This window comes from Clinocottus analis, unplaced genomic scaffold (genome assembly GCF_023055335.1).
Source record: "Clinocottus analis isolate CAN_PGR_092001 unplaced genomic scaffold, fCliAna1.0.p SCAF_16, whole genome shotgun sequence".
Lineage (NCBI taxonomy): Eukaryota > Metazoa > Chordata > Actinopteri > Perciformes > Cottidae > Clinocottus > Clinocottus analis.
This window is the reverse complement of record NW_027175887.1, coordinates 5,156,140-5,182,468: the sequence shown is the minus strand read 5'-3', so window position 1 is coordinate 5,182,468 and position 26,329 is coordinate 5,156,140. Positions and strand designations below refer to the sequence as shown.

The following is a 26,329-nucleotide window of genomic DNA, read 5'->3' as shown; positions in this document are numbered from 1 at the left end:
AGCAGTTCCCATTCCAGCACAACCATGAATGTTGTTGTCACGAATGCTCAATTTGGACAATTTTAGTGGAAACCCTCATTCTTAAATAAAAAAACCTGTGCGTGTATCATTAGTCTATGAGTGTCAGTGGTTATTTAGTGATGAAGTGTCATAGTTTACCCAGTCGGTGAATCCGCTCCTTTGAGAGATTTATCTTCTTGTATTGTCCTGGATGTTTTTTGACAAGCTCCAACAAGCCTGAACGTGGTGAAGTTCAGGTGAAGCTTTTACTTGAAATGTCTACATGCTTGTCCGTTCAGGCTACTGTTAGTGTATTTCATTTTCTATGTTCTGAGATTAATCCTGTAAGAAATGATTCATGACACATTGCCAAAAACAGAAAACTATTATAGTTACCTGTTGATGTCCTGAAAATGTCTCAGCTACTGGAAAGAAGGGGCAAAAGCTAGCCTGACACACGTCTGTGTGGTCACAACAAATTTCCGGTACTCTGATGCTTATTTTGCTCACTGCGAGGTGTGTTCATGTGTTTCAGGAATGGGGAGGAATTATTGTGACAAAGGTCAACATGTCACAGGAGTCATTAACTGATTGACTGCAGTTGCATTTGCTATTCTGAGAGCACAAGTGCGTCGTAGGATGCAAAATAAAACGCACTATGAGTGAGCGTGGACACTTCTCGCCCTTAATGGTGAGAAGTGGTAGCCATCTTGGTTTGCAATTTTCCAATAAAAAGAAGATGAAGAATTTGTCATTTCCGGTAAGTGCACGGCAGCCATGTTATATTTGAGACAACACTACCCTGTCAAGATCCAGTGTCGCACATATTGCACTACATGGAAGAGCAACAACCAAAGTTTCTGAATTGAGACACAGTGTAACTCAAGAAATGAAACAAGCGAATTTAATGATCTAGTTTAGGCTGTCACAAAAACGTCTTTATGTTAGTTTCCTAAACTATTGCTCCTTCTGAACAGACACAGCCAGTTCACACGTGTACCATAAACAAATGAATGTTATATTTCTCGAAAGATTTATTCAAACCGGACACATGGGCCAACGTCGTATGTTTGCCTATAGACAGTTCAGCCAGTTTGTCAGTCAAAACTTTATTTATAGAGCATTTTGTATGCATGAAAATTCTGTTCACATCCCGTCATCCCTAAAAAAAAAAAAAAAACTCTGGAGAAATTCGTCTTGAGTTACAGAGAGTGATTGCCCAGTCTGTTTTTATATCTATAAAAAGCCCTTATATAAGCTGAGTAGTCAACAAATTTCACAGCAGACAAGTGGTACAGCATACATATATACACAAGTAGTACATAGCAATCCAAGGCAGCCTATTGCTGCCCGTTACAAATTATCATGAAACATTGCATGAATTTTTTTTTTGTCATTTTTTGCAGATGCAAAAGCTGTACAAGAAATCACTGGCTCTTTCTTTCATCTTTCAGCTAATGTGTTGGCAAAGCACTTGGATACAATGCAATATCTTTTAACATTAAATACATGAGTGCATGTATACCATACAATGTAACTCAAAAGATCACAAGCTTCAAACATATGACATCCTCTGGTGGGAAAGGAAGGTGAGCCGGGGGAGAGTTGAAGGGTGCGCAGCCGTGAGTCTAACATCTGGAAGCACGTTTAACTTTCCATTGGTCAAATTAACTTTTTTTTCAATTTTTAACAGGAGTTTAATCCTTGAAAAAACACATTACAAAAAACCAAACTGACAGAAAACAAAGAAACAATTGAACCATACACCATAATCTATATATTGCTAGGGATCATGGGGCCCAAGTATGTCTACCAGGTTGCATTCGGATAACCCGTGGTAGAATACTTGCATTGTTTCTTTTATAGAGAGAAAGTTTTACAAACAACAGTCAGTTCGCTCTGAGATGAGCAAGTGACGCCATAGTCTGTCGTTAATCAGGAGAGATTGTGCACTCTAAACTGATGATCCAAACAGTCTCGGCATTCTCACTGTTTAGGATGTTTAAGCATCAGTTAGGTGTACTCAGTTTCCCCTGATTCAAGGCTTTTGGTCCTGTTGCGTACCACAAAGTTGTGGACATTGGATGGAAGATATATAATTACTGTGGCTCTTGTGTCTTGTTTCGTGTGTGTCTGTGTGTGTATGTGCATGTATGTTTTTGCAGGTGTTCCAGTATTTACATTGTCTACAACAGAGGCAAAACTGTGGCTCATCAGAAGCGGCTCCAGCCTAATTTATTCATCTTTACCTGCTGCTTCTCCAGGCAGTCCTTTGCCTGGAGGGAGTCAGAGAGTCTATTCGGCATTGAGAAAGACATTCTGGATCCTGGATGCCTGAAAACAGCGAAATTAACACTGAAAGGTGTTTTTTCAGCACATCAACAAGAGTGTCTTGTGATGGTGGCACGTCTGATGCGCAGCTCCCAAAAAGCAAGACGATATTCAAGAATCTGCCAGTCACAGTGCTTGTTGTTTAAACTCTGTCGGGAAAATCATCTTGAGCAATGTCAGCCAACGAAACTTGAGGAAAGTTGAGAAGAAGTCGTCAGAAGTTTGCTGGTAGCCTGTCCTCAGGCTCTGTTTGGCCCGAAGGACTTACTGCAGACTCCTGTTATTGTAAATCCTGGAGCAAGTGTTGCCATTGTGTTGAACCTCCACTGCTGTTGGTCAGCCAGAGCATGAAAGGGTCCCGTCCTTCAAGACCCAACCGCAACAATCACTCTGATGTTGAAATTGTGCAATTCAGTAAGTAAAGACCGACTTCCCCTGTCAGCTCCAGTCACGCTATACTTTCAAAAAGCTCGTTGTTTGAGTGCATCAGAGAGATAAAACCCAGAATTAATGTTCTTTTAGACGACCCAAACATATCCAAATGAAAAACAACCATCGCCATATCAACTGTGTCCATGCAACACCGCCCCATCTTTTGCTCAGCTCTCCACTTGGTTTGAACGCACACCCTCATTAGCACCCACCCTTTAAACTCTGAGGAGGGCTCCAGACAGACGTACGCAGAGATAAGGATAGGGCGAGGACGGTTGGGCGCTTATTGCTTTACTGACGCATATTGCTTGTTTACTCGCTGTCGTTCCTCATTTGTTCTCAACCTCTAATGCTTTCCGAGTGATTAGGGACAGACCCCACAGAAGATTTTGGTAGGGCTGTTAAAGGCCAGAAAACTTTTCATATGGAGTGACCCACTTACCCAATACAAGTGAAAGAGAAAGGGAAGCCATGGAGAAGAGACCTGCTGCAACATGGTACATTACATACAGTGCAGTGCTGGCGAGAGCATGAGCGCAGATGTGTTTGATGCATATTCACACCATGCATATCCCATTCATGCTTTTGTATTCATGATCCCCACTCCGTGCTGATCCCTTATTGCAAAAGCGTGCCAGCAGCTCCGAGCACTACTCCAGCTGCTTTGCTGTACAGGTTTTTCACATCTTGGAGAGGTAAAGTGGAGAAACCATTGCAGCATCACAAACAAGCATTATATTGCAAATGTATTCTCTCGAGTTAAAGTTTTACTCCGTCGCTTGCTTTATCTGCTTGTGTACAGTCCCAGCTCCATTAAATTGAAATGCAAAATGGGGAATTTGGCTGACAGACATTTCTGCTTGGGAGAAAAATCAATGGATTAAATTTGTTTTATCTCTTTACATTAAAATCCACTTGGTGCAGTTTTGAGGGAGCGAGTCGGTACCAGCGAAAGCTCCAGATGTGAATAATGTATAGCAAAACATCTGGTCATTCATGTCGTAGTCTGTGTTTGTGAATGCTAGTGTGTGAGCGATTTATTTTGAGTGTGAGAGTTTGAGTACGCTTGCACGTGTGAGCATGAGGTTATATTCAAGAGTGAATCTGGAGTCTGCCCTGTGACTGACTCTGTCATTTATTATAGTTCATGTCCCCGACACACAGACACACAGACACACACACACACACACACACACACACACATTTATACACACACATGCTCTGAGGACCCAGTGAGCATACCATGCTTGACAACAGCTTGGAGCACTGGGTACCAAACACCGGACAAGTGCTTGGTATCAATTGCTCAACTTTCCATGGACAGAGGGAGGTCGGGGACAGTCTGCCAGGTAGTGGAAAAAGAGAGCGAGAGAGAGAGAGAGCGACAGACGAGAGACCGAAAGAGAGAGGGAGGGAGAGAAAGTGCTAAATAGTGTGTGACTTCTGGTAAGCGCTGCTGTTTGATTAGGCTCTACCACCTGTCTGATGTGCTGTAGCATGTGCCAGGCATATGCACTGCGGCATAGCTGGTGTCCTCACGGTAACAAATGAAGGTGAATTCAATCAGTGAGTCAGGCTGGCTCTTGGGCTGAGCTCATCACATGTATAGTCAGCCATGTGGAAGACTGACGTTCACTGTGAAAGACTGTCTTCTTTGAGGAAACTCAAGAAGCTAAATGCAATAGAAAGTATAGATTAGATCATTCCAAGTAATTTCACTTTGATTAATTGTAACCGGACACGTCAGACAAAGAGCTCAATCAAATGGAAGACAGAAAGAAAGACAACTAAGCTGTCCTGAAAGACATACGCCAGGTTGAAATATGCAAGAATTTGCCTGAACAACACCTCATAATAGAAATACAATAGATAGATAGTTTAACAAGTAGCCAGCCTGGAGTTTGGAGGTATTTACTGACCTTCAATAGCTAGCATAACGTGACTGCAGGCAGCTTTCCAGAAGTCCACACAATTAGGTTTTGGAGTTGAAACAACTTTGAACAAAAGCATCCTGAATGTGAGCGCGCCAGAAAATAAGCCACAACATTTAAACAGCATGAAAGCATCAAGATTTACAATCTGATAATTTACATGCCAAAGAAACTATACTCAGAGTTATATAACTTTTTGTTCACTGGATGCAAAAGGACAGCATTACAGTGCACTGACAAGTGGTTTCAGCTCAGATTATGTTAGCATTGCAGCAGTAAACACATGCATCAAACAGCTGCGTTTAGTAATAACCATACTGTGAAAAGTAATGCATCGTTGCTTTTTTCTTTGTACATCCATAAACACTTCATGATGTTAATCATAAAGGTTGATTATGAAAGCATGTCTCTGCAAACGTGTGGATCTGTCTGCTGAGTTAAAATGTAAAAATGGTTGTACATGATGTACAAAATACCCAGAGACCATCGTTTCACTTCCTGGTACTAAATGTGTGTGCCAATATGCAGCGTGGGCTGACATTTCTCTAAAACAAACCCAGCCTCATTTTTTAAAGAGTGTGTGTGGCGTGGGGGACGAACGAACGCAATGACTTTATTACCACCTATCAGGACACATGGACCCGTTTGCTCCCTTTCTCTGCTGCGTGACCAATCCTGGGTTTCCTTTAGAGGTTAACATACACAGCAACACAAGACTAAAGGAAGGAAGTAGCTCAAAAAAATCATTACTAATACCAACAGAGCGCTCGCTAAATCACTTCCCCAGTTTCCAAAGATCAGTGTGAGGAGAGACAAGTGTGTGTCTGTTTGTGTGTCATTGGGAGGTGCCTGTGGTCTCTGAGACTGCTGGGAACAGTCTGTAGTTTTTGACAAGTGTGTAGTGTGTGTGTGTGTGTGTGTGTGTGTGTGTGTGTGTGTGTGTGTGTGTGTGTGTGTGTGTGTGTGTGTCTGTGTGTGTGTACATGGTTCAGATCCTTCTCATCTCATTTGCCACTGGAATGAGATGAATAACCCCCTCCCTCTATCCTCCCTTCTCGCCGCCCCGCTGGTATGAATTGCCAGGCTGATATCTCACTCTCTGGAGGTGCTGGAGGGCAATGGGAGCTGACAACACAATGGCATTGTCTCTGCTGATGGGGAGCCAAAGTCTTAAGGGAAACTCTCCCACTACTAGCCTCTCTGACAGTTTCCGCAAAACAGCAGGCGATTGTAGGGGTGATGCCATCCCCCTTGTTAGCAAAATGACCAAATCGACAAAATTGTTAACCTGACATCCCCTCTCTCCATCTCGTAGTAGCAGAGCGAGTGCAGGGGCAGAGGGCTTTTTTTAGTTGAATATGTTAGTCTAGTCTGACTGACTCGTTGATCCTTTATCTCACTGAGGTTTGTGCAAGTTAGAATCCATGGCCCCGACCTTCCGGCTCTGAAACATCAGTAGCCTCCGCCGGGCGCGGCTGCGCCACTTTCCGGCTGTGCCGCAGGCGCCGGAGCTGATCGCGGCCACTGCAGACTTGATCCCACTTTGTGATTCCACCAGACCCGCCGCAGTGTGTTTCAGGAGCGTCCCAAAGGCGGCTATCACTGTGCTGTGTAATGATAAATCCATGGCGCTGTCCGTGGTGCTGAAGTTGCAGACGGGCAGAAGGAGTCTGCACTAGTTTGTGGGGTAAATAGTGTGTGTATGAGGGATTTGAACATTTGTGCGCGGTGAAGTGGTGCTACAGAGCGGTGCAGAGTGTCATTGAGGTGCAAGGGGCTTGAGAGCAGAAGAAGGGGAGAGCTGTGCCAACACACTGAGAGGCCACTCAATTATTTAGAGGAGCGGCCAGGTTCAAAGAGTCACAGCCAGCACCTGCCAATCCACCACCGTCACCGCTAATCTGCTTCTGCTGTTTTGATCCAGTGGTCTTAAAAGAACACAAATATCACTCACATTATTAGTAGTATTGTTGTTGTCAACAATCATGAGGAAAATGTAAAAAAAAAAAGAAAAAAAGAAAAAAAATGTGATTATTCACGATATTTCCTTTCTCTCCTTTCGCCATTACGGCTGTGGATATAAAAGATATCTGAGCATTTCTTTGAAAGTTGATTCCAACTCCGCTTAGTTTCCTCTTCTGTCACTTCACCCATTCATCCCAATGTTCAGACGGTGACCTCCGTCTTGCTGTTGGTGGCCAGTCCCTTGTGCTTGGGGTGCACGTGCGGCGAGTGGCTGTAGCCCAGCGGCTGCGAGAAGAGTTCGGGCAGCGTCTCGATGCTGAACTGCCTTTTGTTGGAGTAGGCCAGGCGCCGGCTGTTCTGCTGATGCAGCGGCTGGTGGTGCTGCTGCTGGATGGGGTGGTGCTGCTGCTGGATAGGGTGGTGCTGCTGCTGCTGGATGGGGTGGTGCTGCTGCTGGATGGGGTGGTGCTGCTGCTGGATGGGGTGGTGCTGCTGCCCCTGGAGGCCCATGTGGGTGGCCACCGGGTGCTGCATGTGGCTCTTACTGGGGTCCCATGCTTTGAAGGCCGAGCTGGAGGTGAGGGGGTGGGTGTTTGTCTTGGAGATCTTGGGCTTGGGGATCTGGGAGGCGTTGATCGTGATGGCGAGTGGCGCGTGGATGTCGGGCGGCGGGAGGAAGGGCTTGTCCTTGGGGTGGAAGTTGATTGGCTGGAACGTGGGAGGGGACTGGCGGTGGGTGTAGTCCACCATTGGGTAGCTCTTGTAGTAGTCTCTTGCGCTCGTGTCTGGAGAGACAGCGGAGGAAGAGAAATGAAGACAGAGACACGGTGAGAAAAGTTAAGACAGTGAGCAATAAAAGCAATCAATGGTGAACAGCACTTTCATCACACACCTCTAGCTTCTCGTATTTACAAATGACCTCACTGTGTGTGTGTCTGTCATTAAACACAGTCGGACAGCTTATCTGGTAAACGCACACACACACACACACACACACACACACACACACACACACACGAACACATTCCAGGTAAATCTGTCAAATCAGTCAGTTAAGCAGTAAACACATGAAAAATAATCCAACGCAAATGCGCTGAAACCTGCAGGGTGTACATTATGTGTGTGTGTGTGTGTGTGTGTGTGTGTGCGTGTGCGTCCATGGAGAAGTCAGTGTTTGTACCATATATTATGTATTTGAGCTCTGAACTGTCTCCGCACAGAGAGGGGAGTCAACAACACCAACAGCACCAGGGGGAAAGGGAGAGAGGGAGAGAGACTGAGAATCAAGAAAACTGTCGACAAAACAGGGGGAAAAGGAGGGCGAGTGAGTGAGTGTCGGACAAAACGGGAGATTTGTTGGGAGTAAAAATAGAGTGGGTTCAGCGTGTCGAGTCAGATTAGTGTGAGCTCCCTGAGTGGAACTCGACTCTGCCCCCCAACACACACACACACACACACACACACACACACACTGCCCTAAAGATACTAACAACCTTGTTTGCTTAGCCCTGCGTTATTGGTCCTTGTTTCCTGGAGAGAAATAAAAACATTTTTTCTCTGTGATGATTCTTTTGGGGTCTTCAGTAATAAGTCAAACACTTATTGCTCTGAATCATACGGCCTCTTAGACTTGCTATCTTTCAATTTCTTAACATCTGTCTTCCTCTTACGACGAACAGGACGCAGCTGCTATCAGCTGGTACTACATGTTTATGACAAAGTACATCTGTCTGTTTTTTTTTTTTTTATCTGTTTGCGTGCCTGCGTTTCTGATCTAATCATTATCGCACATAACAACACGATTGTGTCAATTGTCTGGTCGGAAGACGTACGACCTGTTGAGTTTAATTTGTTGTAATGAATGTCAATGAATGTGCCTGGGTGTTAATGCATGCATGTGTGACAGAGCAACACACGCACACACACACACACACACACACACACACACACTTCACGGTGTTATGATGAAAAATGACATCATTTGAAAGCTTATTTTGGGGTGCTGTATGGTTGCACCACAGCTTGAGCTCTTGCAGTTTCAAGACAATAGAGCTTTGCGAGCAGAGTCTTTGGACAATATTCATTCAAAAAACACAATAGCAAGTCATCCACTGACTGACTGAACACAGATTGCAGAATTATGGCTTCATGTATCTACTGTATTTGTTAGAAAACAGAGGCCTGTGTTTCCATTGCTCTTTTCATTTCTAATCATTAACTTGAGCCGAGATGACTGAGAACACGTATTCTTGTATTTTTAGAAAACACCTGGAGGAGTAATCTCACATTCCTTCAAGTCGAGAAACTGTCCAGGGCTATCACTGCGTGGTGATTGCTTATTGGACACTTCACATGTGGGTCCATCGTGTAACTTCAGGGCAACAGCAGCTATTGAGGAAGAAGACTCACCAGAAATCGTTCAATAAAATTATTCAAGCCGGTACAGAAGGATTAAAGTGTAATCCATCTTTTCTCAAAGTACCATTAAATAAAGCGGCATTACAACTATTTAAATTGTTTATCTCAAATGATGACTGGATATCTTTTCTCATGACATGGCAAAGCAGCGTGTGTCTAACTCAACAATTTGGTTTATGGATGAAAGATGTTAAACATTATAAAGGAGACATATGCTCATTTTCAGGTTCATACTGGTATTTGGGGTTTCTAGTTTAACATGTGTACATGTTTAATGTAAAACAACAAAACAAAGACTATTTATCTCATACTAAATAAACCTGTATTCACTCTTTGTCTGAAACACTCGTGTCTCTTTAAGCCCCTCTTCCAGAAAAAAATACATACATACATAAAACAAAATGCTCTAATTGGTCAGCGTTGTTTCGGCACTGTTTGTTGCCCTTTCAGCGACAGTCACCTTTCATTTCTGCATGGATTGAGCATTTTCATTCTTTCACAATATTTATGCAGCACCTCGACCTGCAGTACGAACTAAAAAGACACGAGAGTCTCACTTCACATAATAGGATCTTTACTGGGAACCAGTTCCACGGCCGGGACCAACAAACCCATTTTTTCAGGATGAGGTGGCGCAGATCTAAATATTTTTACCTTCCAAGAATTGACATAAGACCAGGAGAATCCTGCTGAGGTCTTTACAGTTATAATTTCTAAGATTTTCATGAAATCACGCCTCGTCTCTGACACTATTCGTGCTCTGCCTTCTCACACAGGATTTAAATGCTGGATGCACATTTAATGCTTAATGCTGCTGCTGCTGCTTCACATTGAACTATTCAACTGGGTGAAGAGTTTCATGGGGATGTGGCCACAAGATCTGTTCACACTGACTGTGATCAGTGATCAAAACCAGGCAATGCTCATTTGACGCCTTTTTTTTTTTGTAAATCGCAGAACATATTTAAATATAGCAGCCAGTAATGGAACTAGAAGATTGGATGATCACGGTTGCAATTATTTTTGACTGACTTCTTCTGGTCGTAAACAGACACAAAAGTTGTTTATCTGCTGTATATCTGACAGAAATGTTTCTAAATTAGTGTTTTCTGTCACATTAAACTATATACGCTTATAAAGAACAACAAAACTGACAATCATTGCTGCAGTGATGTCACAGCGTACTCCAGGGTGTGTCAGTACTCTATGACATCACTGTTGGTTGTGGTTAAAGACCAAACCTCACTCAGTGAGCAGTGAAGGCGGAAGATACTTGAAACTTTTACTCTGTAAACCGAGAAGCAAGTAGATCTACCTTTAGACGTTATAAAAAACAAAGAAAGAACAAATAAATAAATCCCTTTCATTGTTTAAAGAACAAAGATTTAGGAGGCATATTAAAGTATGACATTATCGATGTCTGAGGATAAAGTGAATGAAGAGAAAAACTGCTCCGCTTTAATTCAAATTTTGCAAGATGGGGATGAACGGGTTGGGGATTATTTTGTATTTGTGTCTGTGGATTCCTATATGTATTTATGCACATGTGTGTGCAAATGTGTGCCTGCACAAAGAAGCCATTTACATACATCCTTTGTGAATTGAAGAGGGAATAAGCCGCTTGATGTGCATGCGCCTGTGCAGTAACGTGCATCGTGCGGCTTCGGAAGCTTTTACCAGCTGCCTGTTTGTCACGATGACGCAAAGATACGCGTTTGCCGTCGCCGCTGTTTTTGGTGTTGCACTAAGTTTTGAATGGTGTGTACATACACATGTTGTGCAGTTTTTCAGTTGTGTGTCGGTTATTCATTATGGACCCGATGACGCTCTTATTTTTGGGTGTAAGACACTGCTGCTGAATTTGAGACAAAAAAAAATTTGGTTGAAATCTCTGGACATGGCGGGAGAATCTGGGACGGCACAGAAACAATGAATTAAACACAGTGTTCCTTCCCACAACAACTGCTGTTGCTGTCCATTAGAGTGTTTCCACACATGTTGCCAGGAGGAGCACCTGACAGCACGGTCCTCTGTGACAGTATTGTGTGCCTTCCTCTCCGTTTCACAGACTCTCCATCTGCTCATTCTTTCTCTCGCTCTCTTGTTATCCAATCTTTCCATCTGTATTTCATTTATTCCGTACTCTTCAACAACATCAGCTCCTGCTCTCTGTCGAGCAGCAGCCTAAAGCGAGGCCCGTGGGCCCAATCTGGGCCACCGCATCATAACTGCGGAAGGTGGGCCCTGCAACGGAGTTTGACAACACACTGTATTTGGTATATTTCGCCATTTAATAATGCTGAGCACAATGCAGCATTTATTTTTGTGTACAATCTGAACTTTAAAGGTGTTTTTTCTTGTCCTCTTCTGTCTTTACTAAGTAAACTGCTGGCACCTTTAATTACATTACACGTTTTGATCTCCATCCTTAACCATTTGATCTCTCTGTTTTTAAATATTGCTTACTTAACTCTGAAAAACAATATGTCTCTGGATATTCAGGAAAAAAGAAAGTTGGCTCACTATGCTTTAGTTTAAGACGTCTTGGCCGAGAAAGTGGAGTCCGAGCATCCGAGCAAACACTTCTTCACACTTTGAGAATATCCTTCCACCTTCTGTCTTCTCTCTTCTCTTTTCCTGGAGCCCTGACGCTCACCTGAACGGCGCCGTATGGATCGCTCATTCAGTATCTTCGTCCTCAAGACCAAACCAGGGCAGTTACGTTGATTTTTTCCTCCTCTTGTTTCACTCTGCCGATTCTTTCTATTGCTGTCTTCTCTCTCTCTCTTTCACTCTCTGACCTTTCTCATCTTTATCCAACATTGTTTTCAGCCTTTCGGTCCACCTGTCCTGTTTTAATTAAGACAGATATATCAGAGCTGCTTCAGCCAGAGTCCTGCTGCTCCACCTGGCACAGGTTTGTGGTCCCCGTGTCTTTGACCGGTTATGCCCTTCTTCTTTTTTTTATCACCCCCCCCTTTTGTACTCACAGCTTCCTTTTGTTATGTTTCACCTCCTGCGTCTCGCTTGCCACGAGATGTTTGAGAAAACAATCGTGTCAGCAGCTGCATTAGTAAAGTTTTTAAAGCAGCTTGGTCCACCTTCTGTTTCAGCTGGCCCATAGCCGGCTGTGCCACCCAAACTGTTGTGTGTCCTCGCCATGACTTTGTCCACACAGCCAGGATCTGTGGACCTGGTGCCATGTTCATTACCCAGCGGGGGAACTGATAAGCAGGAGTGGACTGTGTGTGCGTTCACATTGATCTCCTTGTGAGTGCATCATAGTGTTTGCATTCCTCCACTCAGACTGCACACAAGGTGCCCAATAACCTCCGGCAAGAAGATCCTGCACACATGCATGCAGCCTGATATCAACAGAGGGCCACATTTTTTAATTTTGATTTTTTTTCCTGGCATTTTTCATAATTTGCAATATAATATTGTTTCAATTCATGTTGCATAATTCACGCGGGTGTAAGCACAAGCAAAGACGGCGATAAACGGAAAACGACAAAGAGAAAAAAAGACAAAGACAAGTTGTCTGAGTGTATACAATGAGTAACAATGCTGGATGTGTGTGTGTGTGTGCGTGTGTGTGTGTGTGTGTGTGTGTGTGTGTGTGTGTGTGTGTGTTGAATGTGTTTTGTGTTTGCTGTTAGATGCATCATTCAAAGCATGTGGATCCACAGATTCAGACGATCAATGGTTCAGAAAACACGACACACAAGAACTGTACTAGAAAAGAAGAATGAATACAGGTGTGTGTGTGTGTGTGTGTGTGTGTGTGTGTGTGTGTGTGTGCGTGAGTGTGTGTGTGTGTGTGAGAGAGAGACAAAAATAGTAAAACAGAGATGCACAGAGAGGTGCAGTTCATTGTCTGTGTGTCATCAAACAGACAGAACTGAATCCTGAGACGTCGACAGAGAGGTGAGAAAAGAGCTTTGCACCTCCGCGTGTGAGGGATTTGTTTTTTGCCGTAGTTTTCAGTGAAATGTGGCTGAGTTCTCACACTCATCACTGAGTGGTTGGGGGGGTTGCTGCGGCTGCACTTTGCCGTTGTTTCTCACTCACTGAGCAGAATAATGAGACGAGGTTTTCCTTCTCCTGCTCTTCTTCTCTTCAGTTACTTTCCACATTCACTTTGCCATCCGACTCCCTCTCACTGTCTTAACTGAAGAAAGAAATTCTTCATTCGTAATAACATCTTGAGGTGTAATTTGTTTTCAAGGTCCCCTCAACAACAATTGTACGATAAGCACACTGAGAAAAAACAACCTTTAAACTAAATTAAACGTAACAACAAAAAAAAACAAGCTAAATAAATAACCGTTAGATTTGATCGAATAAGACACAAAGACAGGAGATCTACTCCAACGACAGCATGGGAATGGATCATTCTTTAAGTCCAGTAATAAAACGTAATTATAGAAGTTTAAAACTGATTTGATATTAAGAAGACGGGGTATTAATGAACGTGTAAAGGTAATATGGATTGAACGTTTACAGGCAGATTATTCCAATCAGAAGGAGCTTTAAACATAAAGACTTTTCTTAGCTCTAAGTGACTGTGTGAATATAAAAGGAGCAGCTGAGAGGAAACATAGAAGAGAACGGTACCATGAACTGTTTTAAATACTGAGGGTAATTAAAATGTACACATGTACAAATAAACTGCAGCAACTTCTTATAATGGAGATGACAAATTAAGAGTTGAAGAAAAAAAGACAAAAAGAAAGAAATACATTCTTGTTTAATGAAAGACTGAACAGACCGCTGAACCAACACAACTCATGTTTTCTGTCTTTGGTTTTCTTGTTGAAAAGGTCACATATCATGTGGACGCAGCTAACTCGTGCTGTAGGCCTCACAGCGCTTCCTGCACCAGTTTAGATGCAGTTTACATCCAAAATGGCCTCACTTTAATATAACCCTATTAGATATTTTAGGGAAATTGTCACAATTAGCATATGAAGTCTTGAGCTATGGCCATGCGCATGTTTTGTGACTTCACAGTGATCGTGATCTTTGAACCTCCAGTTTCTATCAGTTCATCCTTGAGTCCAAGAGGATGTTTGCACCAAATATGAAGTAATGTCCTCCTGGCATTGCTGAGGCATAACGGGCCCTGGTCATGACGAACTCCTCCACTGTGTCGTGCATGACGCCCGATTTTGTGTATCACTGAAGTCACGGAGTAACTGTTTTAAAAAGTATTCGTAAATCTGCCATTGGTATGACGAGAAACGACATCCGTTTCCATGTAAGAACAGAACGCTCGACAGACATGACACAAGTAGCTGAAGGTGGCTGGACGAACAGTCAAACTCTTTGGTTTCCGTGTCTTCAGCGATGGTGGTCATTGCTGTCTCTATCTGCACACCGTGTCAATGAATAGTACATGCACATGTGCCAAACTGTCCTTTCTCATCATCGTCACAATGTCCTTATCGGTCTGCAGGGATCCCATGATAGACGGTATATACAGTGTGTGTGTGTGTGTGTGTGTGTGTGTGTGTGTGTGTGTGTGTGTGTGTGTTAATGGACACATTTACACTTATGCCCCCAAGTGTGTGTGCCTATGCATTAGGATAAAGTATACATGATGTATACATTCAGTTCATTGTGTTACTCTTCACCCCCCGATGTCTTCCTATTGTTGTGTGTGTGTACTTTCTTTCACGTTGTGAAGCCGTCCAGCATTAGTTATGTCATCATCAGCAGTGAATTTATGGCATCGTCGTACCTTTTTTTCCACAGCTGATACACAGTAACCATTAACAGAATGGCGAGCCGTCAATAACTGTCAGCCTTATAGTGGCTGCGCTTTAGGCAGAGGACCAACCCGCCAATAACACACAGTAGACACAAGTGATTTTTGTCATGTTGTGCAATGATGCAAATTTTGCCTTTGTTCAATAAAGGAATTCCCCGGTTTCATTAAGTATTAAAAAAATAGTGTATTTACTTACTTTGAAGTAAACAGCATGCAAGCACTGACATAAATATACGATCCATACATATTGCACATTGTATACATATACGACACACATTATATTCAGTTATGTCATTGGTTTTAGTGGCAAAAGGCAACAGCTGCTACGTTTTAAATCTACATCGACCCGCTAATCTCCTGTTCAGCAGCGACAGCTTCTCAGTGAATGTGTGACGTTCAGCTGTAGAGGAGCGAATAAGGAGCTACATTGAGTCTGTGCCTCTCCATAACCCGACTTGAGTTTCCGGTCGTGTCCGTGTGCAGTTCGTGTCACCGAAGAGCGCTTTGCTAACATATTTTTATTTTAACCCAACAAAGAAAAGGTGTCTTCTATTTTTGCCTTAACTCAATAGTTTGTCTCTGTAATGATGCGTTTTTCGTTGCAGCGTTGATTTATGCATCATGGTGGTAAAGAACAGCAACATATTCCCACTGCTGGAGCAAACAAAGGTTTGGGAGAGTGACACTATTGCAATTAGAGCGTGGTGTTGTCTTGTGAGTGGACCATTCACACTCCCTGGTCGTCCGTGAGCGGTCACCATCGGCCCAAGTCCTCTGTGAGTGACCGTGTGCAGCCCACACTTTGTCACCGCCCGGACGACATGCATAACAACTGCACATCCTCCACGTTCGTTCCACACGTGTCTGTGCACCCGTAGTTGGTTTGCCAAGAAGAAGACGACTCCAAAATGGATTCTCCCTTTTGAGGAGATGGTGCGAGGAGATCCGCAGTTAATGTTCCGAATTGAAATCTGACTGAGATCGAGATCTCACTGGAGAGGTCACCACAGCAGCAAGAAGGCAGCTTTCAGGCGATCTCACAGCAAGTCAGGACACATGGCCATGCACATTATGCACACAAATAGATATTTTAGTAGTTCAAACCCATGTTTTATTTCACAACTAATATTCCAGGCCTAACTGCTGCCAAACAGACATAGACCCTCAACTGTAGTATGAATGGAGCCGCAGGCACAGCACATGGAGATTATGTCCAAGGTTAAACAAAGTCATATTTACATCATGGCTGCCCGCAACCAATATGACGAGGAAGAAATCTTGAATCAGCCACAGAACACAGAAGGCGTGAGTCATGCGAGTCAGACTCATTACAAAATCATTATCCTAATTGGTGGTTGCTGTCCCTGAACCACTTTCACACTGAGTGTGTGAACCAATATGGGGACATTTAGTTTGTTTGTACTGTACAGCGTTTGACCTCACTTCAGGAAAACGCTTGACACGCCACCAGTTTAACACACCACTAGTTTTCTCCATTGTGTCTTCATGTAGTTGTACTTGTGTGTGTGTGTTTGCGTGTGTGTTTGCATGTGTGTGTGTGTGTGTGTGTGTTTGTGTGTGATCCTACCCACCCACGGCCTTGAGCGAGGTGTACTTGTTGAAGCCGATTCCCAGGTTGTTGTGAGGGTGAGACAAGGCCATGGCCGGGCCCAGAGGAGACAAGGCTGCGTTGTTCAAATGGTTATGATCTGGGGAAAGGAGAGAAAGTTTCCATTTAAATGTTATGCACATAAAACAAATAGAAAAAGTGTCAGCCAGAGGAAATGCAAATCAGTAAAGGTTTCCATCAACGAGTGTTTTGAGAAACTCTGGTACATCAGGGCCTTTTAGGATTGATTCTGACTTCAGATGACATTAATGTGTTTGTCCTCTAAACATAGTTTGCACACAGTATCCCAAATGTGACACATTTTGTTTTTTGGGGGAGAATGGGTGTGATGGCTAGCTGAGGCTGGATAACCATTTGCAAATTATTTCAGCCCTCATTACGTACTGTTTCTGCCTAAATGTATAAATGTATTCATAAGGCCTTCAGCTGTGCAGGTTGCACAGGACGAGGCTGGATGCAGGCGAACCATTAGAAAACACACATGGACAGCTGACACGCAACATTACGAACCTGTCATGTCAACGCGTGTATGTCTTCTTAGTGTGCTTTATTTAAAGAAATCATGACAATTTTATTCAGAGAGTCTGACAAAAATCTAAAATGAATTGAGTCTCAACCCCTTTTTTTTAAAATATGTTTTTTTACTTGAGAATAATTGTACACATTGTGCTCAGTGTCACTGCTCTCATTAACCTGGTTTCTGGGGGAAATTCTTGAATATCCAATTGTATGCCGCCCGCCGAGTCGCGTTTAACACACAGACAAATTCACTGAACGTAGCGGAGCATTTAGTCGCGTCAGAGACAGATTTGTTTTCTCCTTCCTGAGTTGTGGACACCCACACACAAGGAGAGTGAATATTGCAGGTACATGCCAGAGCTAAATTGATTAATGTGAGTTGAATTAGTAAACATAGTGACAGCAGTGACAGTTTCATGAAAAACAAACATGAATAAATGAAGTTTCAAATAACTAATCCAATTCGGTGTTTGTGTACACATGCCTGGCCAATAAAGCTGATTCTGGATCCTGAAAATGTCGACACTTGAAGTCTAGAACCTTCAAATGTTTCCCACTGGGTTAGAAAACCCCTCTCTCACACACACACACACACACACACACACACACACACACACGCATAAACAGCCACATGATGACTGAGAACAGTGAAGAGGAGAAAGGAGGCGAGGCGAAGAGAGAGCGGCGAGGTAGGGAGAAAGCTCGGGAGCGAGGGATGTGACACCAGCGCTGACTGATTGAATTAGAAATAGATCTTCGCTTCCCCGTGTAATTGATATGCAGTGATGACACGCTGTGTGTGGCATGCAGTGCGGGGATGCACAACTGTGTGTTGTAATTTAATGTGTGTGTACTAGTGTGTGCAAAATGGGAGTTGGTATTGTCTTGTGTGGACTGCTGGTACCGCATGTTCACCTCACTCATTCACCTGCCAACTCTTTAAATATAGAAGTGTAAAGGTGCAAAACCTGCAAGCAAAAATAAACACACATAAAAGTAATATTCTAAAAATGAATGTTGTTGTTTTCCGGAAAATTAGAGGTTATTACTTGAAGGTGTCAAATCTGAAATTCAGAGTATGTCTGCGATTACGGGGTTTGCCTCCACAGCTCCTCACGAGCAGGCGGATAGCAGCAAACGTTGCTGAGAGCACGAACACAAGCAACGGTGTTGACGGAGCAAACAATGTTAACTTTGGTGGAAAACGAAGGGTGAGCATAATCTCCCGTGACGACGCCGTGGGTTGTGACAGCGTTATCAGAGGTAAGTCGTAGTTCAGTGCAGAGCGGTGGCGGCAAGCTCGCCAGAGCACGCGGGGCGACTTCATTCTCTGCTCAAGATGACATTACTTCACTTTGTCTTTACATCGAAGATACTGCAGTTGTTCACATGAAAGCTTAGTAATGCAGAGTTGGAAAATACTAACGTAATCCCTCTCAATCATCACTTCTGACCCACAAAGTGTGTGGCGCATTTTGTATCTGCAGGGACCTGTGCTTGTATTTTCTTAGTTTCTTGTCATTTCTCTGTGATCGGGACGTTTCCTGGCTTCACCTTCTTTAAATGTTGCAACCAGGAGCCAGATTGCAAACACACGTATAAAGGGAAGCCACCAAAAGGATGGACACAGCGGAGAAAACAATGCTGATATAGTGAAGCGAAATGCCAAGTGGACAAAGTTTCTTGAGTAACAAGTGTGAATCTCAGGCGCCAGAAACCAAAAACTACAAAGTACAAACTGCAACCGACGAATCCTGCTCGCTCTGCCTTTAACAACATTTAAAAGAAGAGCTTTTGCTCTTTAAGTGTCCTACATTCATGTTTTCAAGCATTCTTCTACCGAGCCAACAACAGTGGAAATAATGAGAGAGAGAGAGAGAGAGAGAGAGAGAGAGAGAGAGAGAGAGAGAGAGAGAGAGAGAGAGAGAATAACAGAAAGATACAGAGAGAGTTGAAGGCGAAATAAATCAACTAATTGATGGAAAGCTCCCTGGCCGGTCTCCAGTTTGACCACAGGGCTGTTCCTGGCCACCAGAGAGAGAGAGAGAGAGAGAGAGAGAGAGAGAGCGAGAGCGAGAGCGAGAGAGAGAGAGAGAGAGAGAGAGAGAGAGAGAGAGAGAGCTTATTATACATCTTGCACAGAGTGCTTTGACAATACTGTACAATATAACAGTCATGCTAATAAGCAATGGGATGTGATAAGGTACGCGATACAGACGAGACGTGTGCGACCATTTATTAGTTCTGTAAGGATGGAAACTGCTCAATGTCTCAAACAACTGATTTCTCTATTTTTATTTAGTGAATAACTCTTTAAAAAGTTATTATAAACATCACAGGCAATTTCTCCATTAATGGTGGAGGAGATTATTAGAGTTCAGAAAATACGTTTCCCTCAAACACAAAAACACAAACAATATCACATGAAACGGCCATTTTAACTGTCGCTGTAGGAGTGGCACTGATTGATTAGTTAAACTCCTCCAGTATTCCTAATTAAAATTAGGGACATGGCATTTTAAATAAGTCTGCATAAATTGTTGTTTTTTTTCACTTGGGTGCAGCAACATTTTCTGTAAACACGACATCCGTTGAAACGGCTAACGTGTTAGCAAACAGAGGCCTATTTACACTTCAAGCAGCCGGAGAAGTATTAGCATTCTTCTGAAGTCGTGTTTCTGTCCAACTGATGACCACACATCAAATATTCACTCTTCTTTTAGCTTCTCTTAGCTCTATTTCTGATCTCCTCCAGCTCCTCGTGGAACTATCTGATTCTTAAGCTTCTTAATGTCCCACCAGCGAGTGTGAAACTGTCTGTTGTTAGAGGAGGAGGTAGCTCACTGTGGGTTTTACTGAGGGAATGAAGTAGTGGGCCGTAAAATGTAAACAGAGAGCTGAAAGTAGATAAAACGCTCTGCTGAGGTTTCTCTTGGAACGTCACCTTCACAATACAAATACTCATTTTATGCAATGGAAGTAGTATAGTAATATTAATTACTGCAGCTTCATGTTTGCATTAGGTTCGGTGGACATGATGAGCTCACTCAGGGATGTAAAACATTGCCTTTATACGATTTAGAAACTGCACATTAGACACAAACGCCCCATCTTTTTTGCAACTGAATTGAATTTCTCTCCTTGAGTGTATTTCCATTTTAACACGTCATGTTAATTTGATGAAATGTCAGGTCAGCTGCCAGTTGTTATGCGTAATCGCGTAGGCTTCTTGCTTTAGTCACTTTTCTGCTATTCATACGGGCATATTGTAAGCGCAAGAGAGAGCAGATTGAAAGGGAATAAATTCTTCCCTGTACTCTGTATTCTTGAATAAATTCTCTCTGAATGTCCTACATTTTCCCTGTGAGTGTGTGTGTGTGTGTGTGTGTGTGTGTTCATGAGTGTGTGTGCATTCTTTGATGTACTATAGTATGGAGGCCTCAGAGGAGAAGCACTCATAAGAATTTAAATTTATGTTTATTAAAGAAAAGCAGAGAAGGAAATGAGGACTTAGAGTACGAATGTAACGCAATGTGTGTGTGTGAGAATAATAATGTTTAGATATGGTTTGGAGCATATTATTAAGGTATTGTGAGACCTGCATGGCTCGTGCATGTGTTATTGTGTTGTTGTGTTGTTTTTCGCAAGTGCATACTTTGTGCATCCATTTGTTTTTGTTTGTTTGTGTGTGGTTGCAAGAGTAATGTGTGTGTGTGTGTGAGTTGTGTGTGTGTGTGTGTGTGTGTGTGTGTGTGTGTGTGTGTGTGTGTGTGTAGTGTGTGCAGCAGGCAGCAGAGCACCGCTGGGTGATGGCCTAATTCAGCAGGGCTCAACATCAAAGAGGCAGACTGCTGCAAGGGCTCCAGCCAGCCTTACTCTGACATGACTACTGTCACACACAGAAAAAGAAAGAGATGGAAGGAAAGAAGAAGAGAGGGAAATGGATGGAGGGAGGAGGGAGTGGCATGGCTAGCAAGAAGGTAGAAAGAGAGGAGACTCCTGTGTTGCTTAAATGCATTGTGCATACAACTCACAAGGAGGGAGTTTGACTCTTGCTAGCCGCGCCGGCTAAGATGAGAGCGCTTATAGAACTGTAGGCACACTGGATGAACAGCCAAGTGGCGGCGATGTCACATCATTTCATGTCAGTGTATCAGAGAAAGAGCGGGAAGGAGAAAAACAAGGACTGAGAGGGCAGGACAGGTCAAAGGAGGCCGTGGAGGAGAACTCCACTTCATGACACATGTTGAAAAAAATCATCTTTGGATAAAAGGAGAGCACCTTTTCCATATGACTGTCCAACAAAGAAGACAAAGAACGTTCCTCGAGTGATGAACCAGCTGTTTAGGGGACTGGCGTCCATGCCGGCTAATGTGCACATCAAATTATTAGAGCAGAAGCTGCAAAATCAGACACGTGTTCTTATTCACTGCATGCAACCAGCAATATCTCATAAACTTTGAACTACTATTCGGAATGTAGCAGGCTCATGAAATGTCCCTCCTGAGCCCCTGTAGGGCTGAGTAATTTGCCGTGGGTTTCATCCTGTTGTGTTATTCGTCTGGATGCAGCTCCAGGGAGTCCTGCTTCCTCGTGGAGCTCGGTGCATGGCTGTTGACACTGACTGCCGCTGCTGTTTGGTTTGAGTTATTAATTTACTTCTATTTATGGTTTTGTTTTACTTGATTTTGTTTTGCATTGTGTTGTGCTGCTTGGTTTTGTTTGGCACGGTTTGATAATTTAGTTAATTCAGTTCTTAGTTGTGAAGCTGCATGCAAGCATATTAGGTATATACCTCTGTTAGTTTGAACTTTTTAAGTGTTTCTAATAAGTGTTTCTAATAAATGTTATTTTCTTCGAGGTAATCCTTTGTCTCTTTAAGCCGTCCAATGCCACATGGATCTTTTTCTTTACTGCAGGCTCTTTAGTCTTGATCTAGGTGCAGTAAGAGACATAATTTGAACCGACCAGGGCCCGGTCACGGCCCGTGGCTACATTGGCAAAGATTTTTGGGGCAAAAAAATTGAAGAAAAGAATAGTTCAACATTTTGTAGAATGAACTAGTTTGCTTTCTTGTCGCGTTTCCGATGGGAAAATAAATGCCACTTTCACATCTGAACCCTAAATATGAAGAAGCATCCAGTTAGCTTAGCATAAGGGACAATACACATGTATCTATCACAATCCTCGCCTACACAAACAAACATATACTAATAATATCAAAGTAAATCAGAAAGCACAATTCTTACATTATTTCTGATTCTTCCTTACTGACAATACCTACATATATGAACAACCACTGTTCTGGTGATGTTGATCTTCTCGTTCATTCCTATAAGCTAACATGAAAATCATAAAGATTCTGAAAGTCGAGCCAGTCACCTTTCGACGTGCGCATCGTTTTCCAGCTGCAACAGCAGCGCCAGTAAGAGTAAAGTGCGGCTACGGTGGAGCTAATGATGTAAGTTTAACTCACTTGGTTGTGATTGGCCAGGGAGCTGGGTCCCAGCACTCGCACGCAGCCTGCGCTCATGACAGGCACAGAGAGGGCTGGCGAAGAGGCCGACAGGGTCAGATGAACTTTAAAAACTTGATGGATTTTTCTAACGGTCCACTAATGCGGTGAACAACCGGGATTCACCAAATGGCCAGTGCGCCAGTCCAATCACGAGAGTGGTGCTGATCTTCTTATCCACCTCTCGACTGAAATGCCAAACTATTGATGCCCGCGTACATGACATGTAATCACTAAACAACTTTGCTGCCCACAGCAGGTGGATGCATGCTCCTCAAATAGTTCAACAATCGTTGGCTCATATAGAATCGTGTAAGATGATGTGTGTATGAGTTATTTTGAGCTGAAGCAAACATGAATCTACAGTAAATTTATTATGCACATATTCATATTCCTTAGCCAGACTTTAAGCAATATTTATCTATGTGGGATTATTTCAAAACTAACGTAGGCACTGACACAATAGCATAATATTTAACTTTTTCCCGTCATACATCAACTCTTTTAGTAAGAGTTTATTTTTAAGTGCTGTGAGCTGCAGCTACACAATGCAAAGACAATACAATCTCAACCAAGAGCACGTTAGATAACCGCATCCTTTGCATGTTAATGCTTTCATTGGGTGGCATGTGTGTGACATATGGGCCTCCCTTATTAATGTTTTTCTAGTGTGCTGGAAAAAATACACGTGTGAAGTATATCGTGCTGTACTTACTTTAAATCATGCAAAGAAAACGTCTATGAGCAGATGCTGCTTAGCTAAGCTCTCTTCCTATCCCCCCTCTCTCTCTCTCTCTCTTTCTCTCTCCACCCTCTTTTCTTTCTCACTCACTTGTTCTTCCCATAACTCTTCTCATCGTACACTTTCATTCCCCCTCTCTGTGATTGTGAGGCAGGCCATCTGTTGTCCTGCAAATAAGCAATGGAAGCATGTGTGGGGAGCACTCATCCACCTGTAATTTTTATTATAATTGATAGACGTGCAAACAAGCATGAAAAGGGTTGTTTTTGATTCTGTGGTGTGTTTGAACACAGCACAGAGTTCTCAGAAATCACCTCTTACATTTCTCTCAATTGCTGCATTTAACATGCAGGACACTTTACCTTGCTGGCTTTCTCTAGTGGCAAAAGGTTTAAGCGTAACACGTCTGCACAGAAAGACAGTGACGCATTGACTAGAGAGAGTTGTTGCACGCATTACTTGCCCACTCATTCAATGCGTCTCTCCTACTTTCCTTCTTTAGTCTCGCTCTTGTTTGTGTGTGTTAAATGGAGTAAATGGAGTCATTTCAGTACACTGAGTCTAATGAGGAAGTCTCTCCATCATCACCCCTCCTTCTTCCGTCTCACACTCTATTTGCATGGTAAACAAGGCTTGTCCCAGGATAACACCGTTATTTTCTGACTTCAGCCCCCACATTGGATGCATCGGACTTTGACTGTCTGTCCGCTCAGCACTTTACGTAATGCAGTGGGCTGCTATACATCGACACGCACAGAGACACACACACAAACATACACTGCGGTGGTAACAAACATGGGGACGGAAAACGCCTTTTGCTTTGAACACATTGAGCTGGGGAAGACAGAGAGAAGTGGAAAAGAAACAGACTAATAAAGGCAGTTAGCAAAGTATGAAGGAAGGACATAAGGCAGAAAGGAATTAAGGTATTATTAAAATAAGTATAATAAAAACCATGAAACCAATAGTCAAAATTCTACAGTGATCGAAATTCAACTCAGAAACCAAAACATTGCTACTGACATTGCAACTACGTGAGGATATTTCTGGGCGTATTTCCAACATTAACTCTTTAAATTTTGTGGTTGGACACCAGGATAAAAAGAGAGGTGAAACTATCCCAAAAGAAGGATGCTAAGCTGAAGGAAACTGCAGTTATCTTATGTTATATATTATTACCTGTCATTTGATTGAACGTTCATATAAAAAGATTGATTAGCGCAGCTTTCAGTAAATGTATCACTACCAAAGAAGGAGTGAAGAGAGATCGATTGGGTAGATTACTGTAGTCTATGTAAATGTTGCTAATGATGTATCACAAACGCAGGAATGAAAGATGAGAGCCGTGAAAGCTGATGAAGGGGAATGACATGTGAGAGGGGGTGAGAGATGAACAGATGGAAGACATGTAAACGAGAAAGAAAGACGACACAAAAGAGCTGAGAATGGTCCTTCTCAGTTTTCATCTTTGCCAGAATGTAGATCAGATGTTTTCAACACCATGGGGAGAGCAATCAAGTGTCCCACTGAGATCTCAACTGTTTCATTCCAGCACAACGGACAGCGTCATTAGCCTCAATACCAAACCACATCTGACGCATCACTCCTTTGACTCAAATGGACAGTAAAGAGCGACACAATCTTTTTCTACTTAATGGTGTTTTTCTGAAAACTTTGTTCCTCACTCTTTTTTTGTCTCGCTTCTGTCCTTCTTTCCCTTCCTTTGCTTCCTAACCTGATTCCCGTTTCTCAAATAAACTGTCACGATCCATCCAGCTCCCGTCGTCAGGCTGGCTAACCTGTCAGGCGCGACTTAAGAAATGCACAGGGACGAGTAAATGCAGTAGAATATGAAGTTTCTCTGCACACACACACACACTTAGAGACTCCCGGTAGCTGTAGTCGTGATGGGAGTTTGATAATTAGTCGGCGTATGCATGCATGAGGGTGTCTGCATTCTTTTGTGTTTGCATGAGCATGTTATGTAACAGTAAAGGATACGGTGTGAGGGAATCTCTTTATTCCATTATTTCTTTTTCATTATCTACAAAGAGCTTCTCTCACTCTGACAGGCGTCTGAAGTCCCACAGGCCCCCCTCAAAGTCACCATGACTCATTCCCCCCCCCTCTCCCTTCTCCCTCTAATTGTTCTTCAAGGAACAACAAAGCAAACCCCTGGCCACCGCTTCACAACTTCTGAGGATTCAATTATTCAAAAGAGGTAATTGTACTGCACAGTCATCTAAAACTCACTCGCTAACCCACAGACACTTACTGATGTTCTCTGTGTTCTTGTTTCTCATTTTCTATCTCTGTGTTTGTAAGCAATCTTGTAACCTTGTGTGTGCATCAAATTGACTGTGTGTGCATGCACAATTGGTGTGCGCGGGTGTGTATGTGTGTGTGTGTGTGTGTTGTTGGTACATGCACAATGTGTGTGTGTTGCATAATCATCTCCAGCTCCCTCTAACAGCTGCAGATATTTGGGGAGGTGAAGAAATCCTCGTTATGCAACAGGACTCAATTTGGGTCTCTTACTTTAATCTAATTTGCCTGAACTAATCTTTCATGAAAACATTTCACATCAATTGCCTCGGACTCCGCAGGGTGTGGCGCACCACCGAGGTCAAGTGAGGGTCATTTGTATCTCTCAGCTTATTGATGACAGATCTAAAACAACATTGTGTCCCTCTCGTTATCTTACATCAGCGACAGTCAGGAACTCGTTTAACACTCGAATCAAAAGTGAGCAGAGTGATTTGCTTTGTTTCTATTTCATTTTGGCAAATTATGTCTGTGTCAGTACCCCAAACAATGTGGCCCATTGGTCAAAAGTTACTTGTATCTATTCTCAATATCATTTTTGATTTGTTTTCATATATTTGCATGAACAGACATATTTTTTTGCGGACCACTCCCCTCATCGTCATGACCTTGAAACAGTGCTTTGTCACACACAACAGTCATAACACAAACACAAGGACGTGTTCCTGTTCTTTCCTCTTTGTTATGAATCATATCCACACACATCATCCTGTAAAAATGTGGTTCTATGGTCAGGAAGATTATATAA

At 42.9% G+C, this 26,329-nt stretch overlaps 1 protein-coding gene across 3 annotated transcripts in view; it reads right to left on the bottom strand.

Moving 5' to 3' along the window:
• Positions 1–1,093: 1,093 nt before the first annotated feature.
• Positions 1,094–26,329, bottom strand: part of LOC137786569 (protein shisa-8) — an 88,388-nt gene continuing 63,152 nt past the window's right edge. For all 3 annotated transcript variants that reach the window (XM_068578523.1, XM_068578525.1, XM_068578524.1), the window contains 2 exons: positions 16,443–16,559; positions 1,094–7,444 (listed from right to left, as the gene is read on the bottom strand). In XM_068578523.1, coding sequence (XP_068434624.1) covers positions 6,861–7,444; positions 16,443–16,559 — 701 coding nt within the window. In that variant the 3' untranslated portion in view covers positions 1,094–6,860. The remainder of the gene's footprint in view (positions 7,445–16,442; positions 16,560–26,329) is intronic.